Source organism: Trichomycterus rosablanca, chromosome 20 (assembly GCF_030014385.1).
Source record: "Trichomycterus rosablanca isolate fTriRos1 chromosome 20, fTriRos1.hap1, whole genome shotgun sequence".
In the NCBI taxonomy this organism is placed as follows: Eukaryota; Metazoa; Chordata; class Actinopteri; order Siluriformes; family Trichomycteridae; genus Trichomycterus; species Trichomycterus rosablanca.
Genome location: NC_086007.1, coordinates 11,514,326 through 11,529,095, shown reverse-complemented (window position 1 = coordinate 11,529,095; position 14,770 = coordinate 11,514,326). Strand labels below are relative to the sequence as shown.

The 14,770-nt window shown below is 37.9% G+C and overlaps 1 protein-coding gene across 1 annotated transcript; it reads right to left on the bottom strand.

The window, feature by feature from the left end:
- Positions 1–2,751: 2,751 nt before the first annotated feature.
- On the bottom strand, positions 2,752–3,703 carry LOC134334890 (olfactory receptor 52D1-like). Its single transcript, XM_063017358.1, is given in 2 exon segments — positions 2,752–2,785; positions 2,787–3,703. Coding segments are annotated over 2 exon segments (951 nt in total).
- Positions 3,704–14,770: the final 11,067 nt, after the last annotated feature.

Sequence of the window (14,770 nt, the reverse complement as noted above, 5' to 3'; positions counted from 1 at the left end):
TATTTCAGGTCTTTTATTGTTTTAATACTGATGATTTTGGCATACAGCTCATGAAAACCCAAAATTCCTATCTCAAAAAATTAGCATATTTCATCCGACCAATAAAAGAAAAGTGTTTTTAATACAAAAAAAGTCAACCTTCAAATAATTATGTTCAGTTATGCACTCAATACTTGGTCGGGAATCCTTTTGCAGAAATGACTGCTTCAATGCGGCGTGGCATGGAGGCAATCAGCCTGTGGCACTGCTGAGGTGTTATGGAGGCCCAGGATGCTTCGATAGCGGCCTTAAGCTCATCCAGAGTGTTGGGTCTTGTGTCTCTCAACTTTCTCTTCACAATATCCCACAGATTCTCTATGGGGTTCAGGTCAGGAGAGTTGGCAGGCCAATTGAGCACAGTAATACCATGGTCAGTAAACCATTCACCAGTGGTTTTGGCACTGTGAGCAGGTGCCAGGTCGTGCTGAAAAATGAAATCTTCATCTCCATAAAGCTTTTCAGCAGATGGAAGCATGAAGTGCTCCAAAATCTCCTGATAGCTAGCTGCATTGACCCTGCCCTTGATAAAACACAGTGGACCAACACCAGCAGCTGACATGGCACCCCAGACCATCACTGACTGTGGGTACTTGACACTGGACTTCAGGCATTTTGGCATTTCCTTCTCCCCAGTCTTCCTCCAGACTCTGGCACCTTGATTTCCGAAAACAGTACTTTGGACCACTGAGCAACAGTCCAGTGCTGCTTCTCTGTAGCCCAGGTCAGGCGCTTCTGCCGCTGTTTCTGGTTCAAAAGTGGCTTGACCTGGGGAATGCGGCACCTGTAGCCCATTTCCTGCACACGCCTGTGCACGGTGGCTCTGGATGTTTCTACTCCAGACTCAGTCCACTGCTTCCGCAGGTCCCCCAAGGTCTGGAATCGGCCCTTCTCCACAATCTTCCTCAGGGTCCGGTCACCTCTTCTCGTTGTGCAGCGTTTTCTGCCACACTTTTTCCTTCCCACAGACTTCCCACTGAGGTGCCTTGATACAGCACTCTGGGAACAGCCTATTCGTTCAGAAATTTCTTTCTGTGTCTTACCCTCTTGCTTGAGGGTGTCAATGATGGCCTTCTGGACAGCAGTCAGGTCGGCAGTCTTACCCATGATTGCGGTTTTGAGTAATGAACCAGGCTGGGAGTTTTTAAAAGCCTCAGGAATCTTTTGCAGGTGTTTAGAGTTAATTCGTTGATTCAGATGATTAGGTTAATAGCTCGTTTAGAGAACCTTTTCATGATATGCTAATTTTTTGAGATAGGAATTTTGGGTTTTCATGAGCTGTATGCCAAAATCATCAGTATCAAAACAATAAAAGACCCGAAATATTTCAGTTGGTGTGCAATGAATCTAAAATATATGAAAGTTTAATTTTTATCATTACATTATGGAAAATAATGAACTTTATCACAATATGCTAATTTTTTGAGAAGGACCTGTATAGGGCGTGATGATCCAGTTCTACACGGTGATAATTAAGTTCATTCTGACATCTAGGAATTTATTCTTTACATTCACAGTTGAAGCAATTATTGAATTTAGTCTGCTGTTACTTCAGGATATTTACATTGATCATTTAAATTAACTGAATTGGCCACCTTAAAAGCTGACTTGATTGTTTAAGAACTTGTAAAACTCACATATGCACCACTACTACTACAGGTAAACTGTAGTAGTGTACAAGCAGCTATATCAGGTTATGTATGTCAGTGGTTCTCAACCTTTTTTCTCTCCCCCTAAGAGGATTCTGGGACCCCCTTATGACAGAGATTGTGATATTATTCTTACACCTTCACAAAGATCACAAAGAGTAATGTCTTCTTGCTCACAAGATATGTGTTGAATCCATAAAAACATATATATCTTGGTATTTACAATGGGACCCCACCATCTGGGCTCACCCCTGGCCCCCAGATTGAGAACCACTGATAAATATCCCATATGTATAGGACTTTCTCAGCCATAATTTGAGGATTAACATTTTTGTCACTAAATAGATCAAATCAGGTTATAACACAACAGTTCTATTCGTGGGTGTCAGTTGGCTTATGTATACAGAATAAAGTCTGTTATATTCATTTTCAACGTATGCTGAATTGCACTATGATGCTACACTGCAAATAAGAGAAAGTATGTCCCTTTACTAGACTGATACCTTATAATATGCTTAGCCAGTTGGTGGGAATTGGTGTTAAAATTATATAAACACTGTCCCTTGGCTACAGTTTTGCCACTAGTCAAGTTTTTTTTTTGCCTATTCTGCAATTATGTACTGTATAATGATGGATCATTCATAGCATAGCTGTAACACTGACTGTGATGACTGCAAGCCATACACATATTTCTCACTTTATTGGAAAATTCCACCTTGTAACACACTAAAAGTATACAATGTGTACAACTGTTGTATTCAATCCGCCTCGATCAGTTTCTCTATCAAGACAATGTAAAGGCAACATTTTCAAAACAAAGTCCAAATTACCCCCTAAGATCAAATAAATTAAATCTGAGGAAGAATAAAATTAAATTAGGAATAAGACTTACATAGCATTGGTAACATTCACAAAAGTTCCTCATTTAATACATATACAATACTTATTCATGGTTACATAATCAATCACCTAGAATAGTAGCAATTCATCTAAAGTGACATTGATTTCACATATTTACATTTCCAACAATGGTTATATTAAATAAACAAGTTTTACAATTACACTACTATAATCTAAAAAGTGGTAAGACTTTTATGTTTTATAAATTTTAAAATTTGCTGTCTGATTTCCTTTGTCCTCAGTCCATAAATGATTGGGTTAAAACAACTTGGGAAAAGCATATACATTGTACTCATGAAGACACGACTGCTTTGAGAGAAGTTATTTCTTATTCTGTATAGCATAAAAGAAAACAAGGCAAAAGCTAAAGTAACAGTAATGACAATTATATGTGTAACACAAGTATTAAGAGCCTTTAAGTGGGCCTTACCAGATTTCAGAACAGAGATGAATATTATCATATAAGAAATAGCAATCAATAAAAAATCTAAGGCTGGTATTAAAAAAGCAGTCAAAAGTCCAACAAAGTTATTAATAGAAATATCTTCACATGCCAACTGAACCACTGCCATGTGTTCACAAAAACAATGGTCTATAATATTTGTTCCACAATAAGACAATCTTCCAGCCAGACAGACTACAGCAGCGATAAGGAGTATATTTCTTATTAATGGTACTATCATAAACTTAAAAAAATTAGGCAGTTCCATGTATTTGTGATAAAACAGAGGTCTGCATATAGCAAAGTAACGATCCAGTGCCATGGCCAGCAATAAAAGGCACTGAAATGTCCCAGAATAATGAATGCAAAACATTTGTATTAAACAACCAGCAAAAGAAATACCATTCCAGCCAAACAGAAGGCTTAACAGCATATGTGGTACAAAGAGCAATGGTGAACACGCATCCACAACTGCCATAAGGGCGATAAGTACAAACATAGGGGAGTGCAAAGCCCTATGTGATACAATTACATAGACCAGAAAAGAGTTTCCAAAAACAGACAGCAAAAACATAAAAAAGTAGACGATGGATAGCAAAGGTCTCCATTCTTCCATGTCATGAAAGCAGTTTAGTTTGAAATCTCTTACAGAGACGTTTTGTACAAGATCCTGCATGGTTCTTCACTTTTGGATTCAAACAACATATCACTTTACAGTTCCTTACAGGTTTGTGTTAGGCCAAAACACAATTAGAATAAAATGTAAGTTAAACACTTTAGAATGTAACATTTAGAAGTGTTAGAACCTTCAAATATTGTACCAAAATGTATTTAAATCACTACAGCATAAATTAAAGAATATTCAAAATCAAATTACTCCTTATAACAAAGAAAAGTCTTTTAAAGATCTATAAAAGTAATCGTGATGCACTTGAACAAGCTAATGTAATGTAAGAGTTTTCTAAGCTTCCCTGGCTTTAAATATAAGATGCTGTTTCCCCTTGAGACTCCAATATCGCAATCATTTGCCACCCTCCATACTCTAATGATTTATGGTCTATCATTTTATGGCCACTTGATTTTATTAATTGATTATTTTATGTAAATCAGTTACTTGAAAGACTCCCCAACAAAGCTGTGACATAGCAGGCTTACTTGTCACCGTGGCAAATTAAAAAGTCTGGCATTAATAAACAAGGCACATCATCTAAGTAACACCATCCCAGCTGTAAAATATGGAGTTGGTAGCATTGTGTTGTTGGAGTACTTTTCTAGATTTTTAGGATGGGTGTCATTTAAACCATTTTTTTTTTGTTGCACGTGCTCCACTAAAATCATGTCAGTAAAAAGTCTAAAGGAAGCCATAAAACTGGATTGCTGAATTCACTACTGCATTTCCCATAATACTCAAGCATCTTACCAAAAGTTAGAGCCAGTTTCTATTAATGGATTAATAGACATGCCTACATATTTAAAAGAAAGTCATCCATGCAGCAGACAAGGTGATGCTACCTAAGACCTAATAGCTATATATACGTATATATGGGACTATAAAATTAGTGTCATATTAAACTAAGAAACTAATTTTAACATTCTCTTACTTTAGTGTTCCCATTGATTATGTCAAAAAAAGAAATGTGGGTGCATTTTGGCAAACAGTGGTGCACCACTGAATAGATTTAGGCACTTTAGGTTTTATTTGCCCCGCGACCCTGATTGGATAAGCGGTTAAGAAAGTGAGAGAGAGGTTTTATTTGTTTAAAAAAGTGCAAACAAAATTCATTTTCTCATCCATAATTCTCATACATGAAAAAGTAATGCCCACTTCAGCGTTAAATCACTTAAACTATTTGTTGTTTTACCATTGATTGCCAGTTGATTGCCAGTAATTTTCTGTGTAGTTTAGTATTTATTTATTCTATTTTAATGTCATGTTTTACACACTTTGGTTACATTCATGACAGGACAGGTAATTTACTGGTTACAGAAGATTTATTAGTTCAGGTTTTAATGTTAAACACAGTCATGGACAATTTTGTATCTCCAATTCACCTCACTGGCATGTCTTTGAACTGTGGGAGGAAACCAGAGCTCCCAGAGAAAACTAACACAGACTCAGGAAAAACATGCAAACTACACACAGAAAGGACCCATACTGCTCCACCTGGTAATCAAACCCAGGACCCTTGCTGTGAGATGACAGTGCTACCCACCGAGACACCATGCCACCCTTGAGTTGTTCTTTTGATGTATTATTGATCCACTCCAAGGGAGAAAAGTTGAAGGTGCATTTAAAACACATTATGGAAAAGACCATATGACTGCTAGCTTTACCCAGAATCTGAGAAATGATCTTTTAAGTTTAACATAAAGTACCACCTTTAAGTCATCTTATAGGAATACACATGCCACAGCGATGATGACAAAGATAACATGTAGTACAGCAATAAGGTTTAGTAACAATATGAGCTTTGATGTAATTCACTTTGAATGTTATGCCAAACATTATAATGTCTTTATATACTCAATAAATTGCAAAGCTTAGTTTTCTTTGCAAGAACATTTTATTTGAGGAACCTTGAAAGTTAGGAAAAATCTAAAATAATACACATCTTGACTTAGAAGAATATGAGGGATTGATTTAATCGATAACATTTTAAGATACTTGTAAGATTCTAAGATGTCAGATTTGAAAGGTTTTAATCAAGAAAAGACTGGGTAAAGGCCAACAAACAACATGGGCAGAGTGCCAATTCACAGCAAAATACCATTAACTCACATTTAGGAGTAATTTAGACTAGCCAATCCATTTTCTTCATAACTTTGGGTGGTGAAAGAATTTCAGAGCATGCAGAGGAAACCCAGACATTGGGAGAACATGTAAAACACATACAGTGACCAGGTGGGAAAAATGTAGGTCTCTAGGATCTATGTTGCTTTTTTCATTCATGAAACTTAAACATCTCGGAAATATAAAGTGATAATAACATGGTCACCTTAGAACTGTCTTATTTTATTTAGTAACTTGTTCAAAAAAGGCCATATACACGAGAAAAGCTGTAGGTCATGTAGAGGCCTTTTCCATTCTGTGTCCCAAACACAGAGGTCAAGTTGAGTGGTTAGTGAAATGTTAATGTTTTCTTATGTTTATCATTATCAGGGACAGATAATTGGCCAACAAAGACTACTCTAAGTAGACAATCACATAATTAGTCCCCTTGCATCACCAGCTGTAGCCCTCAGTCCACTCTTATTCTGTCCTGTTTCCTCATGGGGGCAATTTGTCATGTTTTCTTGTGAAGTACTGGGATCCAAGCTGATCTGGTTGATAAAGCAACAAACCTCAACAAAACCTTAGGACCTTAGAGATTAATGCAATAATAGAGAAGAGACTGATGTCCAACAACGACTATGTTTTTTTAATGTACTAGGTCAGTTTAAAAATATATGGTATAGGTGGACCAAATGGTCAATCTATTATGCCAAAAGACAAATTAAAAACCAAATCACCTGAATTTTACTTAGTCCTGATAGGTAACTGGACAAATGTGGGGATTTCTAGTAAGTTAGTTAGTTGGACCAAGTAAGTTGGACTTAAAACAAGCCAGTTGATTATTGACTTTGGATCATACAAGCACTATTAAGCACATTAATATTAAACATGATATTATGATGATAATATGTGTAATTTATTAATTTATAGTTAAAACATACATATGACCAACAGTTTTACAATACTTAAAACATACTGTACATATGACCAACATTTCCAAAAACCCTACACCAAAGCAGAATTATAAGGATAGAACTTGGCTAAAAGATTGGTATTTGGTGATTTGAAAGAGTTTAATGTCGCAGTGTTACATAGGTTTTGCAGGAACGATTTCCAAAGTGAAAGGACCAATAACAATACTAATTATAATTGGGGTAAATTATACAGTTTATGCAAATCATAAAGTTTGTACAGTATTTAATACATCTACATTTGTAACAAAAAGCAATGCTAGTAACTGCGGGTTAAAGGCATGTTTCTGTTTGCATTCAGTAGATAAAGAGAAAGTGTCCTATACAGTGGATTTAGAAAGTGGACAGTGGTAGCCTAGTGGGTAGAGCTTTGGGCTATCAACCGGAAGATTGGCGTTTCAAATCCGGCTCTGCTATGCAGCCACTGTTGGGTTCTTGAGCAAGGCCCTTAACCCTGTCTGCTCCAGGGGCGCCGTACGATGGCTGACCCTGCGCTCTGACCCCAGCTTCCAAACAAGCTGGGATATGCAAAGAAATAATTTCATTGTACTGTACACCTGTATATGTATATATGACAAATAAAGTATATTTAGACCCCTTAACTAATTGCACACTTTTTTGTGTGTATTTGATTTTGAGCAGATTATGACTGCCCTTTTACCCATTAATTTACACCTTAACCATAATGACGACATACAAACTTTTCTAAAGTTTTTTAAAAAATTTATTAAAACTCAAAATCTGAAATCACTTATTCACAAAGTACATCCTGTCTTATAATCTTTAATTATTCTTATATGGTCTTAATAGCAGTGTCAGGACAGAAGCCACTGTTTAGGTGGAATTTTCTAGACGGCATGTACATAGGCAAGGAGGAAAGATGAACCTGCATGCAAACTCAGACCGGGGCAGCAGTTAACATTTTAACATGACAGTGACATGAATTACACAGCCAAAAAACATTGGAGTGGCTTCAGGGCAAAAACAAGTGTCTGAATGTCATTAAGGTGGCCCAACCAAAGCCTGGACTTAAACCACATTAAGTATCTGCTGAGAAACCTGAAGATAGCAGTTCAGCTGACAAGGCTTGGGAGAATCTGCCATGAAGAATGAGATGAACTGCCAAGAAGGCTTCCATCTGTAACTGATGCCAAATGGACCCTTTATAAAGGGTTTGAATACTGGAAAAATTGATTTCAATTTTGTTACAAAGTTGACCAAACACCAAATGTTCGTTTTTTACAGGCCAGAGGCATTTCTTTACCACATGTGTAGCCACATCTATCAGACAGAAGGCCCAGTAGGACAAACAGGCAAATTTGTGGATTGTGGATTGTTGTGGATTATTATCTGATCTTTTGAACAAATCAGCACAGAGAGACAAATGTAATGGGTGCAGTCAAACTAGTCGTACTAAAATGATCGAGTCACTATTAGTCAATAATAATTTCTAATAAAGAATTTCAATTGTAGAACATATGTAGAAATTATAGAGCTGTAATAGCAAAAGTAGATAGCTTTAAAAAACTCTGAGAGCAGAATGTGTTGTGACTCATCATCACTCCATGCGTGTAATGTAAGTGTTGATGTTCAAGCTAGGATCAACATAGGAACCATTGCTTTGGTATTAGACAATGTATGCTCCATAACCTGCTGTTCTTTCTCTCATCTCCTCCTACAAGAAGACAAGGCCCCAACATGACTGAACTGAGAAACATTTGTTTTTGCAGAAGATTAAGTATAATGTTATATTGTCCAAAAATACACTTGCATAGTAACCGCACCCTTAACTCAGGAGCAGTACAAACAGTACAAGCTAGAGTATTTAATATTAACTTATTATTGAATATTAAAACATGCTCCATTAGAGTTTATTGTAGGATATGTGTCCTTGCTTTCCAGGTCTCTTCAAAAAGCACTACTATAATACAGTATGTCTGTATAGGTTCTCAGTCATCCAGGTCATGATAGTCCTGAGTGCTTAAGTTGAAGGCAACTGAACTTCTTTTTTAGGTTTTGAAAAAGTTCACCGATCAGCCATAGCATTAAAACCACCTAGCTAATATGCTGTCAGAAAAGCTCTGACCTGCCAAGACATGGCCTATAAAAGACATCTTAAGATGCCCAGTGTTATCTGGCTGCAGGTCCTGTAAGTTCCATAGATTGCAAGATGGAGTTCTTATACGCAGATGTGGCCAGCCACCAGGTGATTTTGGAGAAAACACATGTAGGTTATAGGTGATTTTAAAAGAAAACAGGGGTTAGCATAGGCACTTTGATGGGCCTGGTACTACGCAGCTGCATACTTAGAATGTTTCAGTGCACTGTGTTGTGAGCTATTTAACTAATCATCGTAAATAGATACCACAGACTTCATGCCATCTGGAATCAATGAGTCTTGTCTGCTTTTGGATGCTGAACAACCTGTCAGCGTATTATGGCTATTATCACAGCTGTGGGTAGCACATTAAGGAGGTCATGGGTTTGATTCCCAGGTTAACCGATCCAGGTCCTTTCTGTGTGGAGTTTGCTTGTTCTTCCTGTGTCCATGTGGGTTTCCCTCGGGAGCTCAGTTTTCCTCCAGCAGTCCAAAGACATGTAGGTTAGGTGAATTGGAGATACAAAATTCACTGTGATGGTGTTTGATATTCAATTTGAACTGATAAATCATGTAAAACATAACGTTAAAATCCTAATAAACGAACATCTGCCTGTGAGCACCCCTTGCTGTTTCGGAAACCCAGTCTGGTCATGGGAATATTTATTTTAAACCCTTCGTGCTACTATAAATGTGGAGTGTGTTGGAATGGTCATGCACAAATGTTGGAAAAAAGACCTGGCTTGTTATTAGCATTCTATTACATCATAGGGATATTCAATCAGATTGAGGTTAGGGCTCTGTGCAGGAGTTTTTTGACACCAAATTCATCAAACCATTTAAATCCTTGTGCACAGTGTACACAGTTTGTTTGTTTTATTAGGATTTTAACGTCATGTTACACACTTTTGGTTACATTCATGACAGAACACGGTAGTTTATCTTCACACAAGGTTCATCATTTCACAAGGTTATATCGAACACAGTCATGGACAATTTAGTGTCTCCAATTTACCTTACTTGCATGTTTTTGGACTGTGGGAGGAAACCGGAGCACCCGGAGTAAACCCACGCAGACACAGGGAGAACATGCAAACTCCACACAGAAAGGACCCAGACCGCCCCACCTGGGGATCGAACCCAGGACCTTCTTGCTGTGAGGCGACAGTGCTACCCACTTAGCCACCGTGCCGCCCCAGTGTACACAGACATGCGGGAACAGGAAATGATCTTCCTGGAAGCAGTTGGAACCATAAAATATATTTTATAAAATTGATTTTATAGACCTACAGTGTATCACAAAAGTGAGTACACCCCTCACATTTCTGCAAATATTTCATTATATCTTTTCATGGGACAACACTATAGACATGAAACTTGGATATAACTTAGAGTAGTCAGTGTACAACTTGTATAGCAGTGTAGATTTACTGTCTTCTGAAAATAACTCAACACACAGCCATTAATGTCTAAATGGCTGGCAACATAAGTGAGTACACCCCACAGTGAACATGTCCAAATTGTGCCCAAATGTGTCTTTGTCCCTCCCTGGTGTCATATGTCAAGGTCCCAGGTGTAAATGGGGAGCAGGGCTGTTAAATTTGGTGTTTTGGGTACAATTCTCTCATACTGGCCACTGGATATTCAACATGGCACCTCATGGCAAAGAACTCTCTGAGGATGTGAGAAATAGAATTGTTGCTCTCCACAAAGATGGCCTGGGCTATAAGAAGATTGCTAACACCCTGAAACTGAGCTACAGCATGGTGGCCAAGGTCATACAGCGGTTTTCCAGGACAGGTTCCACTCGGAACAGGCTTCGCCAGGGTCGACCAAAGAAGTTGAGTCCACGTGTTCGGCGTCATATCCAGAGGTTGGCTTTAAAAAATAGACACACGAGTGCTGCCAGCATTGCTGCAGAGGTTGAAGACGTGGGAGGTCAGCCTGTCAGTGCTCAGACCATACGCCGCACACTGCATCAACTCAGTCTGCATGGTCGTCATCCCAGAAGGAAGCTGACGCACAAGAAAGCCAGCAAACAGTTTGCTGAAAACAAGCAGTCCAAGAACATGGATTACTGGAATGCCCTGTGGTCTGACGAGACCAAGATAAACTTGTTTGGCTCAGATGGTGTCCAGCATGTGTGGCGGCGCCCTGGTGAAAAGTACCAAGACAACTATATCTTGCCTACAGTCAAGCATGGTGGTGGTAGCATCATGGTCTTGGGCTGTATGAGTGTTGCTGGCACTGGGGAGCTGCAGTTCATTGAGGGAAACATGAATTCCAACATGTACTGTGACATTCTGAAACAGAGCATGATCCCCTCCCTTCGAAAACTTTCAGAAGACAGTAAATCTACACTGCTATACAAGTTGTACACTGACTACTCTAAGTTATATCCAAGTTTTATTTCTGTAGTGTTGTCCCATAAAAAGATATAAAATATTTGCAGAAATGTGAGGGGTGTACTCACTTTTGTGATACACTGTATTTGCAAGGGGTGTGGCTGAAACATCTAAACTTAATAATTAAGTGAGCTGTTCATTTTGGCAATATAGTGATTTAAAAAGTTCATGACGTTAGATTGTATTTGCTTAACTATTATGTGGTTTTAGCTTACACACATAAATTAGGTTTAAGAATCTTATTTTAGTTTACCAATAATATTATTTTCTATGGATTACAAAATATATCTGGTTCCTCTTTGACCGTCCTGTCTCTTTATCCACTTACTATCTCCTGCAGTTTTGCCGTCAGGTCCCAGTGCCATCTAGTGTTAGGACTTTCACATCTCATTTCTTTATTCAGTGGTTTTGAGTCTTTGAGAATGGACACATTTGATTTAACCACCACAAAGGTGCACAATGGAGTTGTAGCTCTCAGAGCATCTTACATTTGGTATGTTCTCTCTACATTCTGCTCTCAGAGCATCTTACATTTAGTATGTTCTCTCTACATTCTGCTCTCAGAGCATCTTACATTTAGTATGTTCTCTCTACATTCTGCTCTCAGAGCATCTTACATTTTGTATGTTCTCTCTACATTCTGCTCCTAAAGCAGCTTGTAGTAGTAACATTTAAATTCTGCTCTTAGAGCATCTTACATTACAAGCCGTAGCCTAGTGGTTAGGGTACTGGACTGATAATCAGAAGATCGCTGGTTCAAGCCCCACCACTGCCAGGTTGCTTAACCCAAGGCCCTTAACCCTCAATTAATCAAAGCTGCTTAAGGAGCAGAATGTAGAGAGAACATACTAAATGTAAGATGCTCTGAGAGCAGAATTTAAATATTAGTACCAAAAGCTGCATTAGGAGCAGAATGTAAAGAGAACATACTAAATGTAAGATGCTCTGAGAGCAGAATGTAGGGAGAACATACAAAATGTAAGATGCTCTGAGAGCAGAATGTAGAGAGAACATACTAAATGTAAGATGCTCTGAGAGCAGAATGTAGAGAGAATATACAAAATGTAAGATGCTCTGAGAGCAGAATGTAGAGAGAACATACTAAATGTAAGATGTTCTGAGAGCAGAATGTAGAGAGAACGTACTAAATGTAAGGTGAACATGTAGAGCAGAATGTAGAGAGAACATACTAAATGTAAGGTAAACATGTAGAGAGCAGAATGTAGAGAGAACATACTAAATGTAAGGTGCTCTGAGAGCAGAATGTAGAGAGAACATACTAAATGTAAGGTGAAAATGTAGAGAGCAGATTGTAGAGAGAACATACTAAATGTAAGGTGAACATGTAGAGAGCAGAATGTAGAGAGAACATACTAAATGTAAGGTGCTCTGAGAGCAGAATGTAGAGAGAACATACTAAATGTAAGATGCTCTGAGAGCAGAATGTAGAGAGAACATACAAAATGTAAGATGCTCTGAGAGCAGAATGTAGAGAGAACATACAAAATGTAAGGTGCTCTGAGAGCAGATTTTAAATGTTAGTACCACAAGCTGCTTTAGGAGCAGAATGTAGAGAGAACATACTAAATGTAAAATGTTCTGAGAGCAGAATGTAGAGAGAACATACTAAATGTAAGGTGCTCTGAGAGCAGAATGTAGAGAGAACATACTAAATGTAAGATGCTCTGAGAGCAGATTTTAAATGTTAGTACCAAAAGCTGATTTAGGAGCAGAATGTAGAGAGAACATACCAAATGCACACTGTGTTTTGCAGTTTAAAATATATGAGGATATAGGATGATTTTGCTTTTACACCTGCACTTACCTTTTTCATTTTGTAGGGTTGATAGGTAGGGTCCAGATGTCGTAGCACTGAGTTTTGCTGCTAAATTAAAAAATTTTAACATCCCGCCCCTCTGTGTTCTGATTGGTTGCCTCAAAGAGAGAATAATAAGAGTAACATTATAACCCATGTCAAGGGGGTCCAAGGAGGGGGTCTAAGGAAAAAATCCAACATCAGCTGGTCAGTGGTCAGGTATAAACAGAAAGCCCCAGCGGCCAAACTGTGTAGATCCAGTTTGGAGCCAAAAAGCTTGTTTCTGGTGTCTTTGAAAGATTGCCATGCTTATATGAACCATACATCTAAATTCACTGAGCTGACCTCACTGAAATTAAGTAAGACAAATGCTAACTGATCCCTTTTATAATGCATCTATGGTAGGCATTTGTACATAAGACTATATAAAACAAGTACATGTATAAAAATGAAAAGTGGAATTTTAAATATTACAGTTTACACATTCAATTAAATATGTCTTTAACTTTTCAAAAAATTAATAAAGGTTTCAAATAATTTGACACAATACCTAATAATAAAAAAGCACTTGAAGGCATTAATATGCAGTAAGTCAATGCCTTGTTTATAAAGATATACAGTGGTAACTCGACGTCCCCTAAATTCAAAATCGTATTTGTACCTTTAAGCTCCATGTTTCCCCTAAACTTAACATGCATAGAAGAGGTTCTTTCATGACTCATGAAGGTGCGTAGTACGTGCCACTTCTCACGTGAATGCGCCCTAACTGAACTCCCAAAAGAATACAGTATTCCAAGATCTCTGCGATTAAGAAGCATAGTGTTTGTTTGTTTGTTTATTAGGATTTTAACGTCATGTTTTACACTTTGGTTACATTCATGACAGGAACGGTAGTTACTCATTACACAAGGTTCATCAGTTCACAAGTTTAATGTCAAACACAGTCGTGGACAATTTAGTGTCTCCAATTTACCTCATTTGCATGTCTTTGGACTGTGGGAGGAAACCGGAGTACCAGGAGGAAACCCACGTGGACACAGGGAGAACATGCAAACTCCACACAGAAAGGACCCGGACCACCCCATCTGGGGATCGATTCCAGGACATTCTTGCTGTGAGGTGACAGTGCTACCCACTTAGCCACCGTGCCGCACAGGAGCATAATGAAACAATATAGAAGCTAAGGTGAAATGCATGTTTAATTGTATACAAATGTTTTTTTCTACTATATGTGTGTTATTTTTATAAGTGTCAAAAACAACCCCATTATTTTACATTAGCCTAAAATAAATACAGTTCCACGGGACCATGGAACACATTAACAGGTTTCCTATACATCCTTATAGGAAAAAAATACCTTGAAACTCAAAGCCACTCTCAGAACCAGTTGATGTTCAGTTTCAAGGTACCACTGTATCATAATAAATAAAATGTATATCTTTATCCTTTATCCTGTTTCTATTATTTATTTAATATTTAACATTAATTAAAGAATAGAGCTCAAAAACATCTACAGCCGACAGATCCAAGATGAAATATGACTTCTAGAGTATTCTTAAGCTTTATACAGTATCTGCATGCTTTATAGTGTTATGCATGACCTAGTTTGTTGCATCACCTGAGAAAAATCTTTTATTCAACAGTGCTCAGGTAAAAAACATGTAATATTCATCATGACGT